Here is a 22,204-nt window from a genome sequence, read left to right on the forward strand (position 1 = left end):
GGAAACAGCCTAAGTGCCCATCAGCAGATGAGTGGATTAAAAAACTGTGGTACATCTACACAGTGGAATACTACACTGCTATAAAAAAGAAGGAACTCTTACTCTTTGAGACAGCATGGAAGAACCTGGAGAGTATTATGCTAAGCGAAATAAGCCAGTCAGAGGAAGACAAGCATCACATGTCTCACTTATATGTGAAATCTAATGAACAAAATAAGCTGATGAACAAAATAGATCCAGAGACACAGAAGCATGAAACAGACAGACAAATCTCAGATGGAAGGTGGGGGTAGGGAGAGATTAACCAAAAAACTTATATGCATATATGCATAACCCATTGACACAGACAACAGTGTAGTGAAAGGCTGGGGAGGGGTACAGGGTGGAAGGGGTCAATGGGAAAAAAGGGGACATCTGTAATACTTTCAACAATAAAGATAAATTTAAAATAAATAAATAAAAGAAGTCTACAGTGTCTGTAAAGTAATTTGCCTTAGATATTCTGGATATAAATATCTTTGTTGGACATGTGATTTACAAATATTTTCTTCCTGTGTAAAGCTTGTCAGTTCCTTGCCATTTTGACACTGTGCATAAATTCTTTGGCCCACAAGAATTTAAAAATTTTTATATATAAAAAAAAGCAGCCTTCAACTCACACCCGAATTTGGAAGTTGGATACTTACAATCTTAGTCCATACTTTGCCTATTTTCTCCAAACACTCCTTTTGTGTGTACTAAGGCTGACCCAGATGAAATGGCCAATAATTAATTGTTTTTGGACCCTCAGAAACAACAATTTAATATGGTCTGCATTAACTCCTTGAGGGAAGGCCACATTCCTCTTTTGCATGTTTTAAAATTATATATCTACTTCTAGTGCTTACTAATTGGTATATGCCATAAATTTTAGTTAAAAAAAAAACAAAAAACTTCACATCTCTAAATTAGGGTTGCCAGGAAGCAAATGGAGGGTGTGGTGATTACTGGTGAGGATGGTTGCTCAAGGCAAAGTCAAACAACAGTTTCCATTGCCTGAAAATTTCAGAGAACCAAAATGGTGTTGAACCAGATTGTTGATATTCAGGGTCAAAAATATAATACCAAACTAAGATTATATTTATGAGGACCAGCACTAAAGACTAACTAAATAAATGAATAAAAAATATAAAGGCAAAATTAAGGCTAACTAAAAAAATTTAAAAGGGCAAATGCCTCAAGTTAAAGCAATCAAACTCACAATCATGAATATTTTAATATAGATAAAATATATTTGAAAATAGAAACTAAGTTTTACTGAGAACCCCAAAGAAAGGCAATTCTTTTGGTTTTAATAATTTAAATGTTATTTATCTTCTCAGTGTCCCTTTTAATATAGCTTTCTTGATGTGTTGGATCAGTGCCCTGCTTGTAAATCTATATTGTACTCTTCGCCTAAGCTATATTATTGAAAACAGGTTATCTTCCATTTCTAGTATTGACAAGTCTAAGGAATAACGCTGGCTATCTTCCTAGATTTCTCTATGTGCTCTTCTTACCTACAAGTTAGAACTAAATAATAATCAATGACATACCACAAATACATATGTGGCAAGTCTGCTCGTGTTACTCCATAACATTAGCTTAAAGTCAGTTCAGTCTAGAATTATGGAGATGTAAAAAGCCTGGAGATGAATTCTGTAGCTCAACACATATTTTAGAAGGGAAGAAATTCAAGTTCTCAAGAAGTCATGCAAACTGTCCCCAGTCCACTCCAGCCAGGGTGGCTCAGTAGTTGAGCATGGACCTATGATCCAGGAGGTAACGGTTTGAGTCCAGTCAGGGCACATGCCTTGGGTTGTGGGCTCAAAACCTGGTAGGGGCATGCAGGAGGCAGCCGATCGATGTTTCTCTTTGTTCGATGTTTCTATCTCCCTCTCCCTGTCCCTTCCCCTCTTTATAAAATCAATAAAAACATGTTTTAAAAAATTATCCCCAGTCCTACTGTTGAGAGTGACAGAAATGAAAATAGAATTCTGGTTTCCAAACTACTAGCATGATATTTTTTCAACTAAAATGCAACAGGTTCTAACATTGGAAACTTTAAGAGGGAGAGAAAGAGAGAGAGAGAGAGACAGACAAATGAATCATGAAGGAAATACTGCATTTTGGAAAATATTGCAAGCAAAAGTTTCTGTTAAAAATCAAATTACAAAGGGAGTACCAATGTTTTATAGAATACTGAACAAGAGGCTACTGAGTCTATTGCAACTCTCAAGTGGCATCCTCTGGATTAAATTTCTCAGGGAAATTGTATAGGGTTAGGAAGTCCCGCAGCACTATGACCAGATATCTTGAGATCAGATTTAGGAACTTAGGTGATCAAAATGTTTGTTGAATGAATGAATGAATGAATGAATGCAGTGTGAATGAATGTGTTCTCCCAACTATTGAACCCCACACTCCAGGACTGCAAAAGAGTAAAAGATTTCCTCACTTGCCTTGGAAATGTAATTTACTTCGACTCTGCAGTAGGTCCCCAAATAAAGAGCCATTAGTTCCTTCGAGAATCCTGAAAGGTTACTAAACTAAACCACAGAAACACCAAATTACAGGCAACACACTGGACGTTTTATAATAACAAATATTATTAGTAGGGAACTTCATCCATAATTTCCTCTAAAGGATATGATGATCACACAGATTAAACAGGACCAAAGAGAATAACACTTCAAACTGACAGCAGCCTGGAGTAAATCTGCAGAAACACTAAGTGGTCCATTCGTCTGAAACCCTGACAGTCACCCAGCGTTTCAGAGCTCTCACGGGTCAGTCGGGAACTGCAAGGCTATTCCAACACAGACCATGAACCCACCATGACACACGACAGGAAACAGGCCAGTCTTTCAGAAGGATGTTGAAACAAGTTTATGTAAAGCACAGTTGAATTTTTCAAATCAATTTAAGCTTCTTCCTCCAATCTAGAGTCCTTTTTTTTCTAACATCAAAAGCATCAGATTTTAGTGACTTAAAAGAAAGCTCTCTCTCTAGGTTTTTCACACTTGAATATTTTCACAGTCAAACAAAGAAATGCCTAGGAACATGAAAGCTCGGCCTCCCCAATAACAACTGACTTGAAACTTGATCGGAATTCAAAGCCTGAAATGCCACCATCAGCTTAATTACAGTTGACTTAAGCAATTCCTTTCTTTTGAATGAGCAGTCCAGATTAACTGGGATTATATCACAAACTATTTAAACCAGGAGTTCCAGTGGTGCAATCGGTTAGCGCGCGGTACTTATAAGACAAGCTATTTAAACCAGTATTAGGAAACCCTGAAAGATGTTTTAAAAAATTAAATAAATTTTAAATTTCTTACTGCTTTTGGACTAAATTTATTTTCATAATACTTCTTTTACTGGTTGGTCTGATCGGTCTGCCCAACCTTAAATGAAGAAGTCACTTGGTATTTACATTTCAAGTCTAATTAATGCCAAAACAAATTTGCATTTCTTGACTTCTTACCTGTGGCACACTCCCTAAGTAGCACAGAGCTGAAACAATATTTATCTATCCACTTCATGCTCAAAATGTTCACACTATAAATCCAGAGTCAGTAGTCCATTAAAGAAATCATCAAGAGTATAAAACCATTTATGAAGTGTTGATTTCTGGTATAATTATTCCTTCTAACTTGCTCTTACCTTTATTTCCAGAAGAAAAATTTTGCTAAAAGTGGCACAAATGTGTCATAGATCAAGTGGCCAGGTAATCTATCAGCCACTTCTGACAGGGAAAGGAGGTGCTATAAGTAATGAGGCCAGGACCACAGGTGCAAACTGGGCTGCCTCAGGGAAACCCAGCATGTGGGTTCTGTATGCCTCAGAATCCAAGTGAGGGCACACGTTTACATTTCCAGCCTTCTGAGGGTCCTAGAAAGATCCCTCATGAAGAGGCCCTTTCCAGTCCAAGTCTTGGCTGCCATGTTCTATCTGCTCTCCTTGGCATCGCATCCCCTCACTTACCCGACCACCATGTCCTTGGGTCCAGCAGTCACGGTGCAGATCCCGTCCTCGCAGTGCTTCCCCACCAGGCTGTGTGCATGCAGGTGGATGCTTTTCCCATTTGTGACCAGCTGAACAATAACCTTTGCAGGTCCCATATAGTTGCAGATCTATGTAAGAAGCACATTTTAAAAGTGAGTGAATCTGACTCTATTGCAGTGCAGAAAAATGCTTAGGACAAGCCAGTAAGTCAAAAAAATATGCTCTGTTTTTAAAAGTATGTGATGAACAAATGATGGGATGGAAATACATCAAAATGCTAATGGTGGCTGTTTTGCATGTGGAGGATCTACTCTTTGGTAGCAGACCAAATATAACACAGTCCGTACTGTTGAAGTTGGAACAGCACATCTTTACGATGCTGGGCAGCCATGAAGCACCCTCTTCCTGCTAACCAAGACTACATTTTCATCTGCACCTTCATCACAATTTTCAGTCATAAAAGCTGTAGAAAAGATCTGTCAGAAGGGAACTGGGATTGATGGAGGATGGGAATCAAGGGGAGGAGTGACGCGATCAGGCGCAGTGCATTTTATCTCTGCCGTGAGATAGGCAGGAAGGAGCGTCTTGCCAGGGACCTGGCTCTGAAGGTTTTCAATGGACACCCCAGCTCACAGACTAGGGTTGCAGTGATTGGTTAGGAAACCTGAGCCTGGCACCCTCTGCTATGAGCTCTGATAACTGAGTTACAGATACCCAGATCATAGTTCTTTTCTTTAGTTCAAGTAAGTGCACTTCCAAGATGCAAATCCTTATGTCTGACACCTATTGAGCTCTTATTTTATAAAATCAGGTTTTCCTATTTACGGTAATTTATCTTTTTTATTGTTATACCATTAAAGTGATAATGCCACTAAAAAAGAAAACAGCTACATTTTAAGCAAAGAGAAGTTGGACAACCTTTCTCCTCTAGTTGGTCCTCAGATCCTTAGAGCAGACCACAGGTTCCTTCTTTGAGAGAGCCCCAATACTAAACTCATATTAACAGGAAAGACCAATGGCTTTAGTTTTCACTTTCCCAAATCCTATGAATTAGAATCCTGTCATAAATTCAGCCAAAACTGTTAGAAATACATTGTATCTCCTCAAAGGGTGACCAGTCATCTCAGTTTGCCGAGAACTGAGAGGGTTTCCTGGCACACAGGGCTAAGAGCTGGTCATCCTATCTCTGAAACTCATACTGCCTCTTTTTGAGGAAGTGCATGACCTAAGTCAACTCCACAGTCATTAGAAGTATTTTCATCTGCACAAACAACCTTTAGCTTAGGAGGGGAAACAAGTGGACCGGACTCCCATCTGGTGAACTTGAGGAAAAACCTACATTTGCCAATAAAATTTCTTGGAAACAGACTTTCAACCAGTCTGCTTCTACTAGAATATCACCAAACAGATCCAGATTTCCTTGATGCAGGGTTTCATCAGGATTTTTCAGCATGGCTTTCCCCCCAATCTAATTTCTCATCGCAAGAACTGAGAAGTTGATATGAACTGGGATTATTCCCTAGGAGGTTTTGGGGGAGAGACTACCCTGTAACCAACAGTGTGGCTCCACTGGAAACCTTAGGGCCGCTCTGCGGCAAGAGTTTGCTTCCAAATCCTCTAACAGGCCTTCCCAAGGACCACAGCCACCTGTGGGGGTGGCCTCCCGTCCTTGTAGAGCCAAGCTAATCACAAAACATATTTAGGATCAAATCAGGTTTTGACCACCTCAAAGCACAGATAAAAAATTTCTTAAACAGGTATAGCATCTAAAAAAGCCCTCTGGGCATAACACTAATTATGAACTTAATGCTTTACCTTTTGTAACAGGCAGAAAGCCTTTGTCCCTTCAGGACAGGACAGGGGTTGGAAAGTACTGGGTTTGCTCCAAAGTTGGCTGTTGTCCCTACATACTCCCTGGATCGCTGATGCCAGTTTTGTGCGTTTGGTGCTGACATCTGAAGCTGGTTTTTGTTATGAGGACACACTCCACAGGGGCTTCTTCAGCGGTAAATGAACAGTGGAAGCAGCACTAAAGAGATCATGTAATTCCACTTTTTAAGTGTACGAAGCACAGAAATGCAACAGTGTAAGGCATGGCGAAATGCTTCACTTGGGTGAAATCAGGCAGGCTTTCCACCAAAGCAGGACAACAGAAGGAATCCAGTGACTAAAGCCCAATCACTTAGGATATCTGGGCCCTTCAATGTCACCACTAGGAAGGAATCAGTCACTGAAGGGAAGAGGTGGGAGGTGCCCCCAAAAGTACTCACATCTTTTTCTTTCTATTACTTCACGATTACAGGGTGGCAAGAATGAGGAACTGGGTAGTCTCTGAGGAAAGGTACCTGAAAAATTTGCCGATGACTAATGCGCTGAGCCATTTGAAAGAGTTCAGGTCGGCATGGCATCATCTGGTTTTTACACAGACCACAGAGCAAGGACAGGGAGGCCCCTGGGTTTTGTGGACTTTCCAAAATACTGACTGAGGGAAGAAAGCTGAAGTGTGAGACAGAAAACACATGGTACTGTTTTCAGGTTATATGGAGGAATGGGATTCTAACATGGAGGGGGGGGGGGCGGGGGAGAAGGAGAGTGTGATGTGCTTTATAAAATGCCAGGATGGCTGAGAGCTCCTTGCAGTTGATTCAGAAATTCCTTTGTTTTACGGAGAATGTAATTACTTTTATTCAGCCTCCCTCTTACTTTTTGGAATAGCAGTTCCCTTGGAAGTTAAGTTTATAGAAAGCAACTGTATCTTCCAGAAAGGTGGAATCTTTTTTGAAAGAGTCTGAACATAGCAGGCTCTTAATTAAACACTAATGGCTCAAACACAAGGTAAGTTTTCAGTCACAGACAAGGAGGCACAGATGACAACTTGAGTAATCAGCTATCAGGGGGGCACTGTCAGTGCAAGTACTAGAGGGGAAGACGAGCTGGGTTTAAAGACAGGTCTATCGTTTCCTAGCTGTGGCCTTGGGCTGTGTTCAATTCCTCATCTGTAAAATGGGGATAATAACAGGACCTTACAGGTCTGTTGTGAGGATTAAATACGTTAATGCATGTAAAGTCTTTGGAACACTGACCAGTCAGTAACAATAGTGCACAAGCATTACCTAGTACCTTTTTTACTACTATAATGTACTTCTCTACCCAGAGATCTTTAAATAATACAACTGCCCTGAGATGATGTTTAAAACAAATCCCGTCTATAGGCAGGTGGTTAGTATAAATGACGAATTAAGGCTCCTTTTATCCCTAGGGTAACCTTTCCAGAGTGCCATATTTTATTGGACTTCGTTAATGTTCTAGTAATAATTATGTTATTATAGTAACAGCTGCCCTCCTTGGGGGCGCTCAGGATTCTGTAGCTTCGCTGACGAATTAAACTTTTCTTCCAGGAGCTTCATGACTCAATACCTACTGATGACCACAGGCTAGATCTGCTTTTTGAGTCAGAAGTAGAAACCAAGGTCTCAGATAATACCAAACTTAGTCAAACCACCTCCTTTTATTTAAAACAACTCTGCCATGCTCTGGCAAAGTACATGATTAAGAGAAGTAGTCTAGAATTTTCTGGGGATCAGAATTTGAAATGGCCAGTGTGCTTGCTGAGTAAATGTGACCCTATCACTCTGGCAGAACGTAGAGTCAACATGAAGGTAAGACGTGACACATGAACTAGTTCTTTTTCTGCTTAGTTTTCCTCATGAAGTGACGATAATGATGACAAGAATTAAAGAAGAGGCAGGGGAAAAAAGCAATGCGGCTAATTCCAAGAGCTCAGAGGCCAAGATGCTGGGCCCAAATCCCTCTGCTGCCAGTTATTAGCTGGTCAATAGGAAAAGATGGTTAACATCTCTGGATATCAGCTTCTCCACCTCTATATGAAAGTAACAACACACTTGGTTTCACAGGATTGTTTTGAAGGATTAAATGAGCTGATACAGTGCTTGGAACCTAATGGGATTAGCAATCTCAAATATCAACTCTCCTATCCTCACTGATAACCAAAATGTATCCCCTTATTCAATGATCATTTATTTATTTATTTATTTTAAAATATTTCTTTATTGGTTTCAGAGAGGAAGGGAGAAGGAGAGAGAGATAGAAACATCAATGATGAGAGAGAATCATTGATCGGCTGCCTCCTGCACACCCCCACTGGGGATTGAGCCCGCAACCCAGGCATGTGCCCTTGGCCGGAATTGAACCTGGGACCCTTCAGTCCGCAGGCCTACACTCTATCCACTGAGCCAAACCGGCTAGGGCATATTCAATGATTATTTATTAAGCCCCTGTATGCTTCATGCCCTGTAGTAACTCAGGGAATGAAGGGATATAGAGTGAGTGCAAAACAGACACAGCCCCTGTTTTAAATGTGGGAATTAAAGAACAGGATCAATAATAATCAGAGACTCTCACAAATAAATGCAAACACATAACTGTGAAGCATGGACAAAGGACATATTGTAGGGATCTGACTGGGTCAGGAAGTCTGAGATAACTCCCTGAAGGAGCAATGAGGGCTGAGGTCTGGAAGAAGAATAGGAGTGGAACAAGGGAAGAGGTGAATAGGAGCCCAGGGGTTGGGGAACAGCATTCCTGACAGGAGGAACAGCATGTGCAAAGGCTCTGTGGTTAGTCTGCTTATTAGTCATACTCGCCACCACTTCTCAGTTTCCTTCAAGTGGTTCTTACCACCTGGGGGTGTCCCTTCCTTCTCTTTTCTACCTAGAACCACCTATTTCTCAAGGGTAAGACCTAATTCTCAGTCTTCCATGACACGCTCCTCACCACTTCAGTCCACCAAACCCCACTTCTGTCCCTTTCTTTGGGACTATCATTAGAGCAGGACAGGAAAACTACAGGCAACTTACTGTGATGAGAAGATGATAAAACCAGGTGGCAACTATAGGGTTCTCGTCTTACCTCCCTTGCTTGTTAAATTCCCAGAATACACACATCTGTATGTCCTGACTTACTGTTTTTATGGAAGGAAAGGAAACATGTTAACTCAGCCAGTTTTCACATCAGCCCTGTGGACGTCCATCGTGGCACCCCACTCCACAGCCGAGGAAACTGAGGCACATTAAGACCAAGTGAACTGCCATCTTTCCTATAACTGGAGTGAGTGGGTAGCCCTTTAAACTTGGGTGTGTCCACCTCCAAAGCCCACTCACATTTTGTATTATACTGGGTACCACTTGGCTTGATCACTTTTACTTCCCTATGTCCAGTCTGCCCGATGTTTTGTAGTTCTCCTTTGCCTTAGCACAGTGTTGGTACACGACAGCTATTCCTGAAAAACCTGTTCTCTGGGTTGTGTTGATGTGTGTTGTGAGAAAGAGGTCCCGGAGATTGTTGGGAGGTGGCACAAGAACACTCTTTCAAGGAACCCTCCTTCATAAAAACATCATGTCACAGACATTATTAAACTACGCATGGATTCTTCTCTGTTAGGCTGCAAGTTAGAATAGGAAGAACGAGAGGGTGGGGAAGAGGAGAGTGAGAGGGGGGATGAAGAGGGAGAAGAAGAAGAAAGGAAAATAGAAGAAAGAAAAGAATGTTGTCATAAAATATTTTCTTTCAGTGATTAAAAAAAAGTCAGATTTTATTGCTTCTCATGTGTTGAGCACCCAGGAAGTACAGAATAACTTTTATTAAACAAGAGAGTACAGAACCATGTCTAACAGTTTCTGGGGCAGAGCAAGAAGATGCTCAGTGAAGTTAATTCTTTTAAAAAATATATATATTTTATTGATTTTTTACAGAGAGGAAGGGAGAGGGATAGAGAGTTAGAAACACTGATGAGAGAGAAACATCGATTAGCTGCCTTCTGCACACTTCCTACTGTGGATGTGCCCGCAACCAAGGTTCATGCCCTTGACCGGAATCGAACCTGGGACCTTTCAGTCCACAGGCCGACGCTCTATCCACTGAGCCAAACAGGTTAGGGCTCTTTTCTTTTCTTTTCTTTTTTAAGGCAGGGGATTTCAGGTTGAGCCAATCTGGGGTCAAATCCCAGTTCTTCCTTTTTCCAGCTCAGTGGCCTCTCTGAACCTCACGCCCCACATCTACAACACGGGCCAACAACGTGACCTGAGAGGACTGCACAGTGCCTGGCCCACGGCAGGTCCCGAGGAAGCACCAGTTTCTTTCCTTCTCTTTTATTTATGAGTAACCTGCTTCACCCCTGGCCTCTCAATGACCCTGCGAGGTAGACAGTGTTGGCATGATCATCCCCATTTCGCAGATAAGAAAAAGAAATTCAGACCGATGAACAAGTGGCACGCCACAAGGTCAGACAGCCATGACACAGAGGACCTTGGGACTCCTCCCGAGTCTGCTGAATGGAAGGGTGGCGTTTCAGCCAGGTGGCGTGACAGGAAATACCCTCTGCGACCCACTCACTGCTGACAAAAGTGCTCCTGGATCTCTGTTGATTCGTTCCCATTCTTTCGCCTTGTTTAATGCCCTTGCTTTTTTGAACAGCACATACAGTGCAGTTGTTAGGCTGGGAGTAGAAGGGCAAACTGTGCCATTAAATACAACGGCATGGGCTAAGAGGGTCTCACCAACGAAGACAAATAAAATCTCTGTGTACATGTAACTGCTCTGACAGTTTTGAGTGTTCTGTCATACTTTGACCTGGAATTACTTTTTTTGTTGCTCTATTTTAATTTTCAGTTTCATTACATAAAATATAGCTTTTTATAAATTACGTTTCTTTCAGAAATTCGAGGACCACTGTTGCTACCTCCCAAAATTGCTGGGGACTTGGACCTCAACAGGTGCCATTACCTCATTAATAAACTACAAGTGAATCCTTTCCCTTTGCATGGCCCAGTTGTCCATGGTTGCTAAAGAATATAGGAATGAGTAGATAATTTGTAACTTATGGAGGAGTCGTGCTACACATGTTTATTTATAAGCCACTTGTTCGGGACACTTGGGTTTATGCTTAACAGAAAATAAAGTTTAAAATAGTGGTACTCTGGTACCATTTCTTTCCCCCCATTCCTACAGTATGTGTATTCTCTCTCTCTCTCTCTCTCTCTCTCTCTCTCTCTCTCTCTCTCTCTCTCTCTCTGAACAAAGCATAAAATAGATATGTAGTCAGACCTCCAAAAGACATCCCAAATTGAGTTTTTGCTCCTAACTACGTTCCCTGTGCGCACCCCTGCCCACTGCCTTGAGTGATCCCATTCAAGTCAGGTCATGCCAGTCTCCTTACTCTGCTCAATGTCCTCCGACTGAATGATTAGCACAAGGGGACTCATTATATTAGTCTGTGTATATATGACTAACATCTTCCATGATAAGAAGTTAAAGAAAAACAACCCCGCCCTAGCCGGTTTGGCTCAGTGGACAGAGCGTTGGCCTGTGGACTGAAGGGTCCTGGGTTCGATTCCAGTCAAGGGCACATGCCTGGGTTTGTGGGCTTGATCCCCAGTAGAAGGAGGCGTGCAGGAGGCAGCTGAGCAATGATTCTCTCTCATCATTGATGTTTCTATCTCTTTCTCCCTCCCCCTTCTTCTCTGAAATCAATAAAAATATATTTTAAAAAAAGAAAGAAAAAAAGAAAAACAAGCCCAAACCCTCCAATGCTTTTCCATCTTAAAAGCCAAAGTCTTGACCACAGCATACAAGGCCTGGGCGCTCTGGCCCACCTTTCCTCTTCGATTTTGTTTCTTGCTAATCCCATGCAGCCGCACCAGCCTCCTCGCTGTTCTGGATCTTGCCAGCTCAGCTCCCACCTGAGGGCTTCCGCGTTTGCCGCGTCCTCTGCCTAGCAGCCTCTTTCCCTGGATGTCTGCATGTTCTCTAACTTCTTGGGGCTTGGCAGGAATGCCATTCTCTCAGGGAGGCTTGGACTGCTCACCCACAATGTCTAAACGTTCACCCCTCCCACACTCGATTTCTGCTTCTTTCCCCTGCTTTATTTTTCTCCCTGTGTTCATTACTGTTTCACGCTCCACATTTCACTAATGTTGACTGTTCCCTATCTTCCCCAGGGGAAGAGAAGCTCTAGAGCAGGGGTGGGCAAACTTTTTGACTCGAGGGCCACAATGGGTTCTTAAACTGGACCGGAGGGCCGGAACAAAAGCATGGATGGAGTGTTTGTGTGAACTAATACATGTTAACACTGCTGCTGGTGAAGGAGCAGAGGGGAGAGCAAGAGAACCCTCCACTCTTTCGGCTCCGCGGGCCGGATAGAACAGCTGAACGGGCCGGATTCGGCCCGCGGGCCGTAGTTTGCCCACGGCTGCTCTAGAAAGTGGGGGCACTGATTTCTCCTGTTATATTTCCAGCGCTTGCAATATTTGCCATCTTGTGGGCATTCAATAATTAATTCTTTAGTGAAGGCGTGATTAAATAACTAAGTCATGATTTAAATGTTATCTGTGGAAGGCAATTTTTCAAAATATAAAGAGTTGTGTTAGGTAGGGGGTAGAAATAAGGTAACTATATTCATTCTTTTGTTATTTTGTCTTTTTTTAAAAATAGGCTAGATCCTAGTGTAGACTCTCAGTAGGCTACTTAAATTAGGATGTGATTATTATATACCCAAGCAGAACATTAGCCTAAGTTGGCAGAAGGTGTCTGGGTGGGGGCTCTGAGGGGTAGGCATGGCGGCAGCTGTGAGAAAGTGAAGGGAAGGTGACTCTTGAATCATCACCCTTGGAACACCAAAGTAGCAACTCTTCTCTCAAAGTCCAAGGCGTCCCCCCTTGCTCCCCACCCCGCCATCTTTCCCTCTTCCCACCCTGCTGCTGTTGCCCCAAAGGCATTCGCCCACTGCACTGAAGTCTTAGTGCCTCACTCAAACATTTTCTCCATTCCTTGCCTTATTATCACCCTCAGGGACTTAGAATTTACATTTCTGATTCACCCCAATTGCACAGTTCCTCAAAACAGGGGCACTTTCTCTGATGTTCACTCTGGTGACTGACTGGAATACCCCCCCAACCCCCGCGCACCCCCCCAACTCCCGTGCCCCGCCCTCCCCCAGGACCTTATCAGAAGCAGCGCAGGGCTACACCTCCAAGACTGCAAACTGCTGAGCTTCCTTGCAATAAAGAGCACAGCCTCTGCCGTCAGACAGACCTGCCCTGAATCCTGGCTCCTCCCACTGCTAGCTGTGCGCTTTTGGGCACATCGCCTTTCTGACTTGTTTCCCACCTGTAAACTGTGAATACAGCTACATAATCTTCAAATTTTCACGAGGATTAAAAGAGATAATTTCAAGTGTCTAGTACAGTTCTTGATATATAGCAGGTTCAAAATGAATGACTATGCTTCTTGTCTCTTCATGCCTTAAGCACATATTTGTAGTTAAGATTCTTTCTGACTTCAATGAGAAGATGGAAACCATTGCATGCAAGTCTCTTCAATTGCTCTTCTGCTTACTGTTACCCAGGCTCAAAATGTCCCTATTTTATCAGATATCCTTTCCTCATTCAGAGAAATGGAGAGTTGTTCCCTTTTCCAGAGCTAACCACTCTGGTCTGGCCCTTAATGCCATACTTATTCCAGACCTCCTTGGATTACCCTCCTCTTGTCCAGAAATCCTTCTGTTTAGCCCACAAAACATGTACACTCTTCTCCCTTACTGTAAACCAGTGGTTCTCAACCTTCTGGCCCTTTAAATACAGTTTCTCATGTTGTGACCCAACCATAAAATTATTTTCGTTGCTACTTCATAACTGTAATGTTGCTACTGTTATGAATAGTAATGTAAATATCTGATATGCAGGATGGTCTTAGGCGACCGCTGTGAAAGGGTCGTTCGACTGCCAAAGGGGTCGCGACCCACAGGTTGAGAAACTCTGCTCTAAACAATCCCTTTCCTGATGATGATGATGGCAACTGTAATGGTTAGTATTTATTGAAACCTATGGGCCAGGCACTACACCAAGACCTACAGAACCATTTTTTCATTCAATTTTCTGTGTAATCTAATGAGAAAGGTTCTTAAAAGGTACTTACACCTGTTTGAGTGCCATTCTTTTTGTCCTTACCAAGTATGCATGAAGAGCTTTAATCACCGATGCTGAAACTCCTACTTAATCCACATCCCTTTGCAAGTTAACTAATTCCCTTAATCCTCAAATGAAAAAATGCTCAAAGGTGATGTTGACTCCATGTTTCCAAACCTACTAGACATTTCTTATTCTTCATCTTAATCTCTCTGGAGCCTGGAACATGTCACCATTTCCTCCTCACAACTCTCCCCTGACACTTCACTGGACACTTCCAAACAGGCACTCCTCTTCCTCAAAGAGTTTTGTCAGACATCCACTTGGTTCATTTCTAATCTTCACCATGATCACTCTCTTGACACTCTTATTTAGTCTCCAAGATTTAATGGTCTACTCCATTCAGATGCTCCTTAATTTAAACCTCATACACTCATTTCCTTTTAAGCATCTGTAACATATCCAGCTGCTTTCAGGGATCTTCCTGTCCATAACATCTTTACAATTCACTTTGCCCAAGACTGAACAAATGGCCTTCCTTCTGAAACTACTCCAACCCCTATTAAATGGAGCACCATCTTTCTAAGCCAATGGTCGGCAAACTCATTAGTCAACAGAGCCAAATATCAACAGTACAACGATTGAAATTTCTTTTGAGAGCCAAATTTTTTAAAATTAAACTATATAGGTAGGTACATTGTTATTAACTTAATTAGGGTACTCTTAAGGCTTAGGAAGAGCCACACTCAAGGGGCCAAAGAGCCGCATGTGGCTCAAGAGCCGCAGTTTGCTGACCACGGTTCTAAGCAATTGCACCAAAATCCTCCTCTCATCTTGGAGTCCTCTGCTGTCTTCTATGTGTAATCAGTTGCCAAATGTCGGCCAGGTGGCACCCCTACCCCCCGACCTTTGATACATGTCCCTTTCCTCTATTCTCATTGCCTTAGTTTATCTATCTCAGCCCAAACTCTGAGTTTAACTCATGAAGAATCCCTGCAATTCTCTAAACTGGTCATGTGACCGGGTTCGCCTCACTAATATAACTATGAGGGATTACCCGAGGAATTTCTGAAAAGTCCTGGGAAAAGGTGAGTACACGAAGCCAACTAACTTGTGAATTCTACTAACTCCTGGGCTTGAAATCACAGTTAGAAACATCTAACCCTGGCACTATTTTTATTTATAAGAGTATTATTATTATTTTTTGAAGCAACTGTACTCCCTTAGGTTTTTTCAGTTAGAAAAGTAGCTTTTGTTTATAGACAGACTGGTGCAGAGATGCTAAAACATGTTTAATTTTTATAAATTCAATTCACAAATAAAATTTAACTCTGACATATAGTTTGCCACTGTGCTGGGGCTTGGCCAAGGTGATAAGGTAGGTGGAAAACAACCATCAAAGGTTGGTTCCAGAGATCCAAGATTTAGACTCACCTCTTCCCAGAAACAAACTAGAATTACAACAAAATTATAGAGCAATCAACCTGAATAACCAATTGAAGACTAGGTGAAGAGAGGTTTCATAACCCAGGATTTACAGAAGAAGCCACAAGGAGACTGGTAGGAAGGGCAGAGAGACATGAAAAGGGCTGGTTCCACTCCCATGGCAGGGGCTGAAATTCTGGAAGGATATCTCAGCCACAAAGGTTCCCTTTGAGAAGCCTGAGCTCTTAATCCCAAGCCAGGCTTCCTACCCCAGAGCACCAGAGCCAGGGAGGGGCACCCACATGTCTGGCTGTCAAAATCAGCAGGGATTCTGTCCTCCAGGGAGAGACAGGAGTCTACTAGAGACACAGGCACCCTCATAAAGGGCCCATACACAAAATCTCATTCACAGTTTGTGGGCTCTGGTGGAGGGAGGGCAGAGCGGACTAGAGTGCATGAGGAGTCACTAGAGTTTGTGGCTCTGGGGAGAGAGCATCAACCCAGGAGAAAGCAATAGCTTCACCCTCTGGCCTCTCTGTAGACCCACCTTGCAGAGCTTGCATTCTCCTGAGGAGTCAGCTGCCTGAACCTGGGCTTAGAATTCTGGGCAGACTCAGGGGGTATCAGTGGCTGAGTTGTGTGGCTTTGGGGTGGAGCCATTCCCCTCTTTCCTATATACCTGACTGGAGCCTCCCCCTTGCAAGTGATTGTCTACCCCTACTCTCTGGGACCCCAGTGGCCCCACCCTCCCGACTCCTGGTGGCTTCACAGTGCCAAGATCTGGGAAGAATCCAGGACAGACTGAGTTGTGTGGCTCTTGGATGGGGCCCACTGTCCCCTCTCCCTTTCTCTAAGCCCTACCAATACCTCCTCTTCACGGGAGATCCACTAACCCCATCCTCATGACTCTCAGCAGCCCCACCCCATTGAGATCAGGCTCCTGGCAGAATCTGAAACAGACTGAGTTGTGTGGCGCTCCAACGGAGGCTATTTTCCCTCACACAGCTGAGCAGTGCAAAGCCCTCCCTTCACATGGCCAAATCTTGGCCTGTTTTGGCCCGATAAATTCTGCTGGCCTCACCCTGATGACTCCCTGAGGTCATGCCCTATCACAAAGGTGTATGAACACCCAGTTGGTGACGGCTAGACTTGGTATACCTGGTATGCTGGGATATTTGCTGAGTGGCCTCAGACCCAGCACTGGCACTGAGTTTGAACCTGTATCAATCTGGTGAACACCACTCACCCCTACCTGGTGATTCACTCAGAACCTACCTCATGCAACTTGAATACCGCCAGAGGCTATTGCAGTTACTGAGCCTAACAGGCAGTCAACAGGCAAAGGCAGATCTCGGGATTCCTTGGGATTTTGCTGACCTGCTTCCGGGCCTGTGCTGGTAAAAGCTGGCCGTGTGCACAGATGGGTCATTCCCACGCACATCTAGGCCCAGCAGAGGAAGCCACAAACTGTGGATCGCTTTGTTGCTCTAAACAGGTTTCCCAGGGCCAGAACAGGCAGCACCTGACACTGGCCTGCACCAGAGTCCCTCTCAAGAGACTCCAGAACCAACACATCCAGTGGCCAGCTTCAGACAGCATCAGAGCAGGATTCAATTAGTGTCACAGCTGTGTATCTAAAGGAAGATCTTGGCAGGCACCAGACCTTACTAAGGCGAATTCCACTTTATGTGGTCAGCATATGCACAGCAGCTCAAACACTGAGGTATGGGTTGTTCCTCACAGTCAGCCAGTCTGCAGGTCGACCCAGGCACAAACAGGCCAATATAAATCAAGACTCAAGTACAACAGCAGTGCCCACATTACCCATATAAGGGATATTCCTGGAGCACCCAGCTCAGGTGATCAAGAAGACTACACTACTGGGTCCCACAGGACACCTAGTATATGTGGGTTGGATAAAGTAGAGGCCAAATCTGCAATTTGAAAGACAAGGTAGCAGGAAAACTTAATCAGAGCAGCAAAATGAAAAAAGAATTTAAAAACATGAGGATAGTTTAAGGGACCTCTGGGACAATATGAAGCATAACAGCATCCATATCATGGAGTACCAGAAGGGATTGAGAACCTGTTTGAAGAAATGACTAAAAACCTCCTTAACCTGGTGATGGGAAAAGATACACAAGTCCAGGAAGTGCAAGAGTTCCAAAAAAGATGAACCCAAGAGGCCCACACCAAGACACATTATAATTAAAATGGCAAAGGTTGAAGACAAAGAGAGAACCTTAAAAGCAGCAAGAAAACGTCAGTTATCTACAAAGGAGCTCCCATAAGACTGTCAGCTGATTTCTCAATAGAAACATTTCAGGTTGGAAGAGATTGGCATGAAATATTCAAAGTCATGAAAAGAAAGGACCTACTACCATAACTATTTTACCCAGCAAGGCTACCATTTAAAATTGAAAGAGAAATAAAGAGCTTCCCAGACAAGAAAAAGTAAAGAAGTCTGTTACTACCAAACCAGCATTACAAGAAATGTTAAAGGACCTGCCTTGAGAAGGAAAAGGAGGAGGAGGAGGAGGAGGGCAGCAGAGGAACACAGTTAAAAGAATAAAATGGCCACAATTACAAACCTATCAATAATCACTTTAAATGTAAATGGCTTAAATAGTACAGTTAACAGACACAGGATATCTGAATGGATAAGAAAGCAAGATCCATGTATATTCTGTCTAAAAGAGACTCACCACAGAACAAAAGATACACACAGACAAAGAGTAAATGAATAGGAAAAGATATTTTATACAAATGGAAATGAAAAAAACAACGGTAGAATACTTACATCTGACAAAATAGACTTTAAAACCAAAGCTATAGTAAGAGACAACAAAGAAGGAAACTACATAGTAATAAAGGGTTTAATCAAACAATAGAATATGACCCTTGTAAACATTTATGAACCCAACATAAGAGCACCTAAGCAAATCTTGATGGACATAAAAAGAGAGATTGATAGTAATACAGTCATAGTAGGGCATTACAGAAAATAAACAAAGCAGTGGTGCCCTTAAATGACACACTAAATCAGATGGATTTTAATTGGTATCTTCTGAGCATTTCACTCTAAAGCACAGAATACATACTTTTCAAGTGCACATGGAACATTTTCTAGGATAGTCCACATGTTAGGACACAAAACAAGTCTCAATACATTTAAGAAGACTGATCTCATATCAAGCATTTTCTCTGACCATAATGCTATGAAACTAGGAATCAATCACAAGAAAAAAACCCTGAAAAACACACAAATACATAGGTTAAAGTAAGATGTTACTAAACCATGAGTGGGTTAACAATGAGATCAAGGAAGAAATCAGAAGATATCTTGAAACAAATGAAAATGAGAACATAACAATCCCAAATCTATGGGACACAGCAAAAACAGTCCTAAGAGGGAAATTCATAGCATTACAGGTCTATTCTAGAAACAAAAAAATTTCAAATAAACAATCTAACTTTACACTTGAAGGAACAGAATAAGGAACAACAAACAAAACCCAAAGTGAGTAGAAGGAAGAAAATAATAAAGATGAGAGCAGAAATAAATGAAATATAGTCTTAAAAAAATACAAAAGATCAATGAAACCAAGATTCTTTGAAAAGATAAACAAGATTGACAAACCTTAATCAGACTCATCAAGAAAAATAAAGAGGACCCAAATAAATAAAATAAGAAATGAAAGAGCTGAAGTAATAACTGACTGCACAGAAATACAAAGGATTGTAAGAAATATTACAAACAATTATGTGCCAGCAAATTGGAAAATCTGGGAGAAATCAAAAAATTCCTAGAAACATACAATCTTTCAAAATTGAATCAGGAAGAATCAGAGATTCTGAATAGACAGATTACAACTACTGAAATTGAAGTAGTAATAAAAAAATTACTAACAAACACAAGTCCTGGACTGGATGGCTTCACAGCTGAAGTTTACCAAATACTCAAAGAACTAATACTTACTGTTCTTAAACTATTTCAAAAAAATTCAAGAGGAGAAAAGACTCCCAAGTTCATTTATTGAGGCCAGAATTATCTAATTCCAAAAACTGAAAAAGACATTACAAAGTAAGAAAATTATAGGCCAATATCCCTGATAAACATAAATGCAAAAATCCTCAACGAAATATTGGCAAACAGATCCTGCAATACATGAAAAAGATCATATACCATGATCAAGTGGGATTTATTTCAGGGATGCAAAGTTGGTACAATATCTGCAAATCAATAAATGTGATACATCACATAAACATAATGAAGGATAAAAAACCACATGATCATATCAATAGATGCAGAAGAAGCATCTGATAAAATTCAGAAGCATTATGATAAAAACTCTCAGCAAAGTGGGAACATACCTCAATGTAATAAAGGCCATATATGTCAAACCCACAGCCAACATATTTAATGGGCAAAAACGAAAAGGATTTCCCTTAAGAAAAGGAACAAAACAGGGATGTCCACTTTCACCACTCTATTCAACATAGTACTGGAAGACCTAGTCACAGCAATCAGACAAGAAGGAATAAAAAGTATCCAAATTAGAAAGAAACAAGTAAAGCTGTATTTATTTGCAGATGACATGATACTGTATATTGATAAAGATTCCACCAAAAACCTACTGGAACTGATAAATGAATTCAGTAATGTAGCAGAACACAAATAGATATATTCAGAAATAAGTTGCAATTTTTATACACCAATAATGAACTATCAGAAAGGGAATCTGAAAACAATCCCATTTACAATTGCATAAAAAATTACTAGGAATAAATTTAACCAAGGATGCAAAAGACCTGTACTTGGAAAATTATAAGACACTGAAGAAGGAAAGTGAAGATGATACAAATAAGTGGAAGAATATACTGTGTGCATGGATAGGAAGAATTAACATCATTAAAATGTCCATACTACCCAAAGCCATCTATAGATTCAATGCAATTCCTATTCAAATACCAATGGCATATTTCACAGATCTAAAACAAATACTCCACAAATATATATGGAACCCCCAAACCCCGGGTAGTCTCAGCAATCATGAAAAAGAAGAAAAAGTTGGAGGGATTACAATACCAGATATCAAGCTATACTAGAAAGCCACTGTAGTCAAAACAGCCTGGTAGTAGCACAAGAATAGGCATATAGATCAATGGAACAGAATAGAGCACTCAGAAATCAACCCTAGCCATTATGCTCAATTAGTATTTGACAAAGGAGTCTAGAACACACAATGGGTAAAGATAGTCTATTTAATAAGTGGTGTTGGAAAAAGTGGACAAATACCTGCAAAACAATGAAACTAGACCATCTCTTATACCATACAAAAGATTAAACTCAACATGAGTTAAAGACTTAAATGTTAGATTTGAAAGCATAAAAACCCTAGAAGAAAACATAGGCAGTAAAATCTCAGACATTTCTCATAGCAGTATTTTTTCTGATATTGCCTCAGGCAAGAGGGGAAAAAAAGAAAAATAAACAAATGGGACTAAATCAAAAAAGTTTTTACACAGCAAAGGAACCATCAACCAAATGAAAAGACAACCCACTGAATGGGAGAACATATTAGCCAATGATACATCTGATAAAGGATAAATTACAAAAATTTATAAAAACTTATAAAACTCAACACCAAAAAAACAAACAATCCAATTAAAAAATGGGAAAGGATCTGAATAGATAGTTCTCCAAAGAGGACATACAGGTATCCAATAGACATGAAAAAATGCTCAACAACACTAATCATCAGAGAGTTGCAAATTAAAACCACAATGACATCACCTCACACCTGTCAGATTGGCTATCATCATCAAATCAACAAACAACAAGTATTGGCAAGGATATGAAGACAAGGGAACCCTTGTGCACTGCTGATAAGAATACAAATTGGTATAGCCACTGTGGAAAGCAGTATGATCTTACCATAAACATAAAAATAAAAGTGGAACTGCCTTATCACCTAGCAATTCCACTTCTGGGAATACATCCCAAGAAACCTAAAACACTAATTTAAAAGAATATATGCATCCCTATGTTCATTGCAACATTATTCACAATAGTCAAGATTTGGAAGCAGCCCTGGTGTCCATCAGTTGATGAATGGATAAAAAAGCAGTGGTAGTACATTTACACAACGGAATATTACTTGGCCATAAAAAGAAGGAAATCTTACCTTTGTGACAGCATGGATGGACCTGGCAAGTATATTGCTAAGTGAAATAAGCCAGTCAGAGAAAGAGGAGTACCATATGACTTCACCGATATGTTGACTCTAATGAATAAAACTAACAAAATAGAAACAGTCTCATAGATACAGAGAACAGACTGACAGCCGTCAGAGGGGAGGGGAATTGGTGGGCTAGGTGAAAAAGGTGACGGAATTAAGCAAAGAAAAAAGAACACTCAGACACAAACAATAGTATGGTGATTATGAGAGGGAAAGTGGGGTGAGGGGTGGTAGCAGTGGGTAAACAGGGAGTAAATGGTGATGCAGATGTTGTAGTATAGAATTGTACACTGGAAACCTATATAATTTATTAACCAATGTCAGCGCAATAAATTAAAAAAAAAAAAAAAAGCTGGTTCCAGGTAAAACAGAAATGAGACTAGGAGAAGCAGAGGAGCTGCCTTTGCCTCAGGTGCTGTGTAATCTGGACAGCTGATCTCATTTATCATCCCACCTGGACTTTGCCCGGGCAGCTGCGCAGAAAGGCTTTTCCCAGAAGCACCCCAAGACATGCTTCTCCCTCCCACTGGA

General features: G+C 41.4%; 1 protein-coding gene across 2 annotated transcripts in view; it reads right to left on the reverse strand.

Annotated features, from left to right (window-relative positions):
* The window catches only part of NFKB1 (nuclear factor kappa B subunit 1), a gene marked incomplete at its 5' end in the record, with an annotated part of 130,242 nt that overhangs the window by 52,426 nt on the left and 55,612 nt on the right, over window positions 1-22,204 (reverse strand). For both annotated transcript variants that reach the window (XM_081085577.1, XM_081085578.1), the window contains one exon: window positions 4,006-4,154. In XM_081085577.1, coding sequence (XP_080941703.1) covers window positions 4,006-4,154 — 149 coding nt within the window. The remainder of the gene's footprint in view (window positions 1-4,005; window positions 4,155-22,204) is intronic.

Source organism: Myotis nattereri (assembly GCF_964212035.1).
Source record: "Myotis nattereri genome assembly, chromosome: 1".
NCBI classification, from domain to species: domain Eukaryota; kingdom Metazoa; phylum Chordata; class Mammalia; order Chiroptera; family Vespertilionidae; genus Myotis; species Myotis nattereri.